The 9039-nt window shown below is 41.0% G+C and overlaps 1 protein-coding gene across 1 annotated transcript in view; it reads left to right on the top strand.

Moving 5' to 3' along the window:
• Positions 1 to 4883: 4883 nt before the first annotated feature.
• LOC112078428 (eyes absent homolog 1) overlaps positions 4884 to 9039 on the top strand; it is a 10226-nt gene continuing 6070 nt past the window's right edge. Inside the window, exons 1-3 of the mRNA XM_024144682.2 lie at positions 4884 to 5040; positions 6575 to 6640; positions 8136 to 8171. Of these exons, the coding sequence (XP_024000450.1) occupies positions 4917 to 5040; positions 6575 to 6640; positions 8136 to 8171 (226 nt within the window). The 5' untranslated portion in view covers positions 4884 to 4916. The remainder of the gene's footprint in view (positions 5041 to 6574; positions 6641 to 8135; positions 8172 to 9039) is intronic.

A 9039-nucleotide genomic window follows, 5' to 3' on the forward strand; every position in this document is an offset into this window, starting at 1 on the left:
CAGTAATAGAGGCATTAGTATCGTCTCAAGGAAACACATGTGGCTCCATATGCTCTCCGTGTTTCTTGATTCCCATATAGCTCTCTGCTCATTGTCTGAGATGCCCCCCGTGTTGCTGTGCAGCTGTAGTGTTCTGTAGCTCCTGGCCCTGGGTCAAAAGTAGTGCACTATAAATGTATAGGGTGCATTTGGGACTCTGACGTGGTGCGGTTGTTGTGGCCCCAGGCCGAGGCCCAGGAAGCAGCGGAGGAGTCCTGATGGTCATTAGGAGCTGTCAGTGTGCTGGAGAGAGGGGAAGTGCAGATAATTGCAGATATGTCAATTGCAGATGAAAGACCTGCTGAAGAGGCTATATGGGTGGTCATGCTTCACTGGCCTCCTATTACAAGTCACATCTCCCTCCATCTATCCCGGCAGCTAGCTAAATACCTTTCCTACTCCAGAGGCTCTCTCTCTCCTCTATCCGGCAGCTAGCTAAATATCTTCCTACCTCAGGCTACTCTCTCTCCTCTATGTGGAAGCTAGAAATTTACTCTACTCAGGCTACTCTCTCCTCTAATCCGGCAGCTAGCTAAATACCTCCTACCTCCAGGCTACTCTCTCCTCTATCTGGCAGCTAGCTAAAATACCTCCTACTCCAGGCTTACTCTTCCTCTATCTGGCAGCTAGCTAAATCTTCCTACCTCCAGGCTACTCTTTCTCTCTATCTGGCAGCTAGCTAATATCTTCCTACCTCCAGGCTTATCTCTCTTCCTCTATCTGGCAGCTAGCTATACCTTCCTACCTCAGGCTACTCTCTCTCTCTATCTGGCAGCTAGTTAAATACCTTTCCTACCCTCAGGCTGCTCTCTCTCCTCTATCTGGCAGCTAGCTAAATACCTTCCTAACTCAGGCTGCTCTCTCTCCTCTATTCTGAGCTAGCTAATACTATCCTACATCAGGCTACTCTCTCTCTCTATCTGGCAGCTAGCTATACCTTCATTTCAGGCTATTCTCTCCTCTATCTGGCAGCTAGCTTAATACTTCCTACCTCCAGGCTATCTCTCCTCTCTATCTGGCAGCTAGCTAAATACTTCCTACCTCCAGGCTACTCTCTCCTCTATCTGGCAGCTGATAAATACTTCTACTCCAGGTACTCTCTTCCTCTATCTGGCAGCTAGCTAAATCTTCCTACTCCAGGCTACTCTCTCTCTCTATCTGGCAGCTAAGCTAAATTCTTCCTACCTCCAGGCTACTCTCTCTCCTTATCTGGCGAGCTAGCCTAATATCTTCCTACCTCCAGGCTACTTCTCTCTATCCGGCAGCTAGTTAAATAACATTCTACCTCCAGGCTACTCTCTTTCTCTATCTGGCAGCTCGCTAAATACTCTTCCTACTCTCAGGCTTCTCTCTCCTCTATCTGGCGGCTAGCTAAATCTTCTACTCCAGGCTACTCTCTTCTCTCTGTCTGGCAGCTAGCTAAATACCGTCCTAACTCCAGGCTACTCTCTCTCCTCTATTGGCGCTAGCTAAATACCTTCCTACACTCCTGGCTACTCTCTCTCCTCTATCGGCAGCTAGCTAAATACCTTCTACTTACCTAGGCTACTCTCTCTCCTCTATCTGGCAGCTAGTATAAATACCTTCCTACCTCCAGGCTACTTCTCTCCCTATCCTCACCCATACCTTCTGGCAGCTAGTAAACCTTCCTACCTCAGGCTACTCTCTCTCCCTATCTGGGCAGTAGCTTAAATACTTCCATCTTCCAGGCTAACTCTCTCTCCTCTATTGGAGCTAGCTAAATACCTTCCTACTCAGGCTACTCTCTCTTCTATCTGGCAGCTGCTAATACCTTCTACCTTCCAGGCTAGCTTCTCTATCCTCTATCTGGCAGCTAGTCTAAATACCTTCCTACCTCCAGGCTACTCTCTCTCCTCTATCTGAGCTAGCTAAATACTTCTACCTCAGGCTACTCTCTCTCCTCTATCTGGCAGCTAGCTAAATACCTTCCTACCTCCAGGCTACTCTCTTCCTTATCTGGCAGCTAGCTAAATACTTCCTACCTCCAGGCTACTCTCTTCCTATAAAGAGAGAGAGAGAGAGAGAGAGCTAAGAGAGAGAGAAGAGAGAGAGAGAGCTAAGAGAGAGAGAAGAGAGAGTGGCTGAGAGAGAGAAGAGAGAGAGAGAGTGACTGAGAGCGAGCGACTCCAGAGAGAGAGAGTCCTCTGTTCCTTTTCCCAGTGTGGCCCTCTCTAAGACAGAGTAACAGGAATGTTTTATCAGACCAACTCTATTGTGTCATGGACGGGTCTGGACAGTGACACACAGCTGAAAAACAAGGAGTGACATTGTTTCTGCTCAGGCAAGTAAAAAAAAATAAAGAGACAGCCTGGTTCAGATGATTCGGGGTCGCTAGTCTTTCCAGGTAAGAGCAGAGTTGGGCCAGTGCCAGGCAGGTAGCATCAGAGAGATGCAGAGAGAGAGAGAGAGAGAGAGAAAGAAAGAGAGAGAGGGGGGGGTAGATAGGGAGAGAGAGTCACAGCAAAATCAATAAAGTGATTAACCACAGTTAATGGGTTATATGAGAGAAGGGAGAGAGAGAACGGATAGAGAGAAGGGATAAAGAGAAGGGAGAGAGAGAAGGAAGAGAGAGAAAAGGGAGAGATCATTTGTGTGAGAGGGAGAGAGAGGACAGAGAGGAGAGGGAGAAGGAGAGAGAAAAGGAGGGATCATTTGTGTGAGAGGGAGAGAGAGGACAGAGAGAAGGAGAGGGAGAAGGAGAGAGAGAAGGAGAGATAATTTGTGTGAGAGGGAGAGAGAGAAAGAAGTTGTGTCAATTGAGCAGTAATTTCCTCCTGGTCTAATGACTGTACAGGTTCCTCTGCTGTTTCTAATACGTATTTTAGTTTTGTTGTTTAATTTGGGTGTGAGAATCTGAGGCAATTCATTTTCTTTTGGGTAGGAACAATAGGATACAGCTACCATCTGTGAGAAGGAGATGGGAATATTCCCAACAATTCTATATAATTTGCTTCATTTTCTAGAAAGTACTGTTAAGAATAAGTTGGATGGAAAAACAAAAATTGAAAAAAATGTCATACTGAACTCAGAGTAGAAAATACAATGCATTTATCTGTGTTTATATCTTTTAAATTAGTTTAAAAAACGAATCCGTTGAAATTATCTTTCAATCCAAACACTGTTGGAAATAGCATTCATGGTATTTCCATCCTATCAGATTGTGTTTACATGAAACTAAACAACAACAACAAAAAATATTGGTGCAACAAAACAAAAATCTTTGATAAAAGAGATATCCAGAGTCTTTAAATTTAATTGGAAAAAATAAGTTTAATGCACCACACATTTACACACTAATTTAATGAAAGTATATTGCATTGGGCGCGGTGACAAAGACAAAACGCGAGTCCGGCTGTACTTTCAACTCTGCTCCAGGCCTGATAGACTCCTCACACAGCAACAATGACTAGATAGAATCATGTTTTACATGGCAAGGTCTTCAATATCAACACGGAAACAATTCAAATGGTTGCCAGAGAAAACGGATGCATCGTGAAACCGGGCCTTTACTCCTCAGCCCTCTTCACTGAGCCGTGGAGACAGCCCTCTAACAATCAGTCAGAAAACAAACTCTCAGTCGTATGATCAATTATACAATTAGCTAGCTGCTCTTAGAATAATTTAGAGAACTAGCGAGCAGCTCTTATGATCAATTATAGAATTAGCTAGCTGCTCTTAGAATAATTTAGAGAACTAGCTAGCTGTCCTTATAATAATTTAGATAATAGCTCTTTTAATCTTCTAACAACTAACCACTTCAACCATAGAGATATATGTTCTATATCTATGCAACCAATCAGATAGTGTGATTACGTTCTAAAATATTAATTTCTATATAATTACTATATTGTAGACTTTTAACACGAGTACACGTATTAATCAAAAAGCATGGCTTCTTTTTCAAACCCATTTTAAAACAGGTGTTCTAGCTCTGTGAGGGAGCTCAGTCAATTAAAATGCTGAATTAAATTCAGATTCTGATCAATAGTATTGATTGAATGTATAGTATATAGTATGATGCAGTAGTATAGCAATGTATATATTTGTGTGTATTTACTGTTGAGTAAAATTCAATTTATCACTATATTTATCTATTGTGATATTTTTTTGTGTTTAGGATTTTTTTCTCTCAAAATAAATAAAGCAGAAGTTAAATTGTTATTTTACTGGACTAGAACAAACATGTCTAAATATCAATGTGTTTTCCTTTGTTATTTACCATAACTTCTGCTAAATGTGCTGATAGTATTTCTAGCTTCTAGCTAAAAAATAAAATCTCAAGCATCCATTGAGGTTTTTTTTTAAACTTTGATTCTTTGAAATAAATGTAAACGTTCATTTCAAAACAGTTTTACCCATGTAGTTATCAGTAGCAATACATAAATAAAAAACAATATTACAAAATGTAATGACCACAATACTGATTAGAACTCCCTTGTGAGTAATTGGATGTATGATCGTGTGTGTGTGTGTGTGTGTGTGTGTGTGTGTGTGTGTGTGTGTGGTGTGGTGTGTGTGTGTGTGTGTGTGTTCTGTGTGTGTGGTGGTTGTGTGTGTGTGTGTGTGTGTGTGTGTTGTGTGTGTGGTGTGTGTGTGTCTTCTTGTGTGTGTGTGTGTTGTGTGTGTGGTGTGTGTGTGTGTGTGTGTGTGTGTGTGTGTGTTGTTGTGTGTGTGTGTGGTGTGTGTGTGGTGTGTGTGTGTGTGTGTGGTGTGTGTGTGTGTGTGTGTGTGGTGTGTGTGTGTGCAGTCTACTTCCGTGTGTGTGTGCATGTCTACATCCGTGTGTGTGGGTGTGGGTGTGTGTGTGTGTGTGTGTGTGTGTGTGTGTGTGTGTGTGTGTCTTGTCTGCCAGGTCTATGGACATGCAGGATCTAGCCAGTCCGCACAGCTGTGTAAGTGGAAGCAGTGAATCCCCTAATGGTCCCAGACTCGACAACTCCCATATCAATACCAATTCCATGACCCCCAATGGCACTGAAGGTATGTGCTCAGGGCTTTTCTTCTTAATTCTTCCATCTCTCTCTCTCTCTCTTCTCTCTCTCTCTGTGTGTGACTCTAAATTCACTACGGGACATGTGGGAGAGGGCTAGGCAAGTTGGTAGAGGCTCTCAAAGGTGTCGTATTGTATGCAATCAACGTCAAACGTTAAACTTGACACAATGGTTGTGGTACAAATTATATTATGTGTGATACAACAAAGCGTTAACCTGATTCATGAGTTAGTGTCTTCATGTCTTCGTGTTGTGTCTCCACAATGGTTGTGTTATTTATTTTGGTGCATAAATACACTCCGTTGTATCACAACCATTGTACCAAAAAAAAATGCATTGTAACATCAGTTGTACAATTGAAGTGTAGTTCTGGTCAATGTATAGCAGAGCAGAGGTTAGAGGGGATATGTTTTAACGCCACACTCTTCATGCTGTGTCGTGTTTATGCATCTGCTAAGTTGTGAATGTCCTGAATAGCAATTAAAGGTCTGCAGGTGTTACACCGTTGAAAAACAGGTAGGGGATCTGTTTTCCATTTTCAAAAGGTGAAGCATTCGTAATACTACTCTCTATTCTCCAGTCTACTGTTGTGTAGTGAATTTCTTTATTTTCTTTATTTAACCTTTATTTAACTAAGTAGGCAAGTCAGTTTAGAACAAATTCTTATTTACAATGACGTGGGCTAGGACTCGTGGGTTAACTGCCTTGTTCAGGGGAACAGTGGGTTAACTGCCTTGTTCAGGGGAACAGTGGGTTAACTGCCTTGTTCAGGGGATAGAACGACAGATTTTTTTTACCTTGTCATGCTCTGGGATTTAATCCCACAACCTTTCGGTTACTGGCCCAACGCTCTAACCACTAGGCTCCCTGCCGCCCCAATAACATGGAAAAACATGGAAACAACTAGCGACCTGATGGCTTATGGGCTAGTGCATTGTTTTAAATACACAATTAAACAGACAATGTGTTTAATATAGATATGAAAATGATATGCTTTTGTAAATCTGATGCTATTGTCTCTGTGTTTTACAGAGGAACTATTAATAACAGTATATTTAAGCACCCGTGTAATTATTCAAAAAGTTCCACGGTATAAAAATGTGTTTTACTTTGCGTGTGGTTAGTACATTTGTAAACGTCCCTATTGAGTCCGTTGAGTCGTGCTGATGTGTCCCAACCACTGCTCTAGGTGTATGGAGATAGCAGGCAGCCCCTATTACAAACCCACACAAACTCTTAAAAGTGTACCTTGAAAATGTAAAATCTTGATTAGGAAAAAGGGAAAAGGTCCTTCTGTGGTTAAGACACTGGAGGCTGCGTCTCAAACGGCACCCTTATACAGTACACTACTTTTGACTGGAAGTTTGACTAAAAAAGAAGTGCACTATAAAGGGCGTCGGGTACTGTTTGGGATGCGTACCACTGTGTATTTTTTGTTGTTCTTCTTCTCTAACGCAGGACAAAGAGCCTGGCACAGAGCGGCGGTAAAATCAGACTGTTATGTATTCTCTGTTTCCCCGCAGGTGATAGCATCACAATGCTCACCACAGCTGACTGGTTGTTAAGCTCTAGCTCACAATCGGCTGCAGGTTGGTGCAGTTCTAGTGTGGACACAATGAAAGGACAATACTTGGTGTTTTTTCAACTTAGAAAAAAGACAAGAACGAGAGAGAGAGAGAGTTGCGAAAGAAAAACACTTTACAAAGTGACATCACTTTTTTTTTAATAAACGAATTAATGAATTGAAATTAAGTGACTCTTAAGTGACTCGTCTAATTTGATCATAGTTTCTTCAACTATTGTACCTTTTCATTTGGAAACTCTTTCAACATGACTCGTTGTGTTATGTTGAGTCTTCTAAAGCATGGTTTGAGACTGCTGGGTTATGAGTCCATTAGTTCATGAATCGTTATAGACTCTTTGGGTTATGAGTCGATGGTTCATGAATCGTTATAGACTCTTTGGGGTATGAGTCGATGGTTCATAAATCGTTATAGACTCTTTGGGGTATGAGTYCATGGTTCATGAATCGTTATAGACTCTTTGGGGTATGAGTCGATGGTTCATGAATCGTTATAGACTCTTTGGGGTATGAGTCGATGGTTCATGAATCGTTATAGACTCTTTGTGGAATGAGTCCATGGTTCATGAATCGTTATAGACTCTTTGTGGAATGAGTCCATGGTTCATGAATCGGTATAGACTGTCATTATTACGTTAGTTTTCTCCCCCTTTCTTTGACATGCTGGGTTTTCTGAATAAATTAGTTATTGTTTGCTGGTTTGTAGCAACCTGAGTGTGTGTGTGTGTGTGTGTGTGTGTGTGCTAGTTTGTGCATGTACTGTGTTATAGTTACACCACTGTGTTATAGTTATTCCACTGTGTTATAGTTATTCCACTGTGTTATAGTTATTNGTTATTCCACTGTGTTATAGTTATTCCACTGTGTTATAGTTATTCCACTGTGTTATAGTTATCCCACTGTGTTATAGTTATTCCACTGTGTTATATTTATTCCATTGTGTTATAGTTACACCACGATTTATCCCTATTATATTATCTCTATCCATTTTCAAGGCAGACATGTTGGTGTGTTGTTCTAGAGAAAACGCTCCCTCCTATTCTCCCGTCAACACGTGTTTCTCAGCAGAATGATCATAGTGGAAACGTATCAAACATGACAGGAAAAGACTTCTTCAAAACCATGAGAGATAGATCTCACCGACCAACCCACCGAGCATGACTCCCTTTGCCCACATCACGTGAATTTGTTTTGCCAAAAAAAGAAATTCCCTTTCTCCCCCTCTTCTCCTCTCTCTCATCTCCCCCTCCCTATCCCCAAAGCCTGCCTGCCTGCTGCCCGAAGTGAAATAGATTGATTTCAAAATGTCAAAGATTCCCGAGCTATCAGATAACTGTGAAATCCTCTCCATTGAGCTATCAGTGGTATACTGTAACTCTGAGAGGCTCAGCTGGGCCACGGGGTCACCCTCCGTTCACTACAGTCTTTAAAACACTTACTATACCGTACATTGTTTCAATCGTATTTGCTCGTCCATGCAGACTGACTCCCTCTCCATACAGGGGCCATTTTACACCAGTATCCTCCTACTATTGACTGTGTTTACCTATCTTTCCCCTGACGCTACCTTATAACCTGTGGTAAGCCATCCAGTGATTTAGTGACCATTACTGATTAATTGTTTCAATTTGATAATATCTTAATATGAATTGATTGATTACTTTGATTGAGTGGTGGGTTAAAATGTATTGATAGGCTGTAAGTTTGCCTGTTACTGTGGAGGTCTTGTTTTAACAGTGCATGCTCAAGCCGTGGATGGAGACACATTTAATAGTGCATACCTAGTGAATGCCATATGGATTTATTTTATATTTGTTTAACAGCATTCAAGATGGTGTTTTTATTTTTTATTCCTGGTTAATTCAACAGGTTGAAATGAGACAAACATCTTCATTGTTGGCCTAATTGATTAACAATAAAATAAAATAACAATAACAATTAGGCTAATATTTTATTTTCCTCAAAAAGTTCTTAAAGAGAATTTACCATGAGGAATATGTTAATCCCATATAGAATAAATGAAAGGATCTCCGTGGTTAATCCAAGGAAAAAAACTATCAATAGCGTTGGAGTATTATTATAAATACATATTTTTATTTTTTAAACGATTAGGTTCTAGTCTAAAGGAACAGAATGTAAAAGTTGTAMCTGACTTTAATTAGTCAAATATTTCTTGCATTCTACCCTGGTATTGTTCATAACACATTCCTCTGTGTGAGAGTTTGACTATAGTTCTGGTGCAGTTTTTGGGTGTATGTTAAAATCCATCCCACACAACCAAACCCACCTGAAAATAAGTTTTTGTTGTTTAGTTGTCGTGTGTTTTGGTGTGCTGATGGTGTTGTTGCTGTGTGTGTGTGCGCTGATGGTGTGTGTGTTGTCTTTGTCCCCAGTTAAAACAGAACC

Source organism: Salvelinus sp. IW2-2015, unplaced genomic scaffold, assembly GCF_002910315.2.
Source record: "Salvelinus sp. IW2-2015 unplaced genomic scaffold, ASM291031v2 Un_scaffold5679, whole genome shotgun sequence".
NCBI lineage: Eukaryota > Metazoa > Chordata > Actinopteri > Salmoniformes > Salmonidae > Salvelinus > Salvelinus sp. IW2-2015.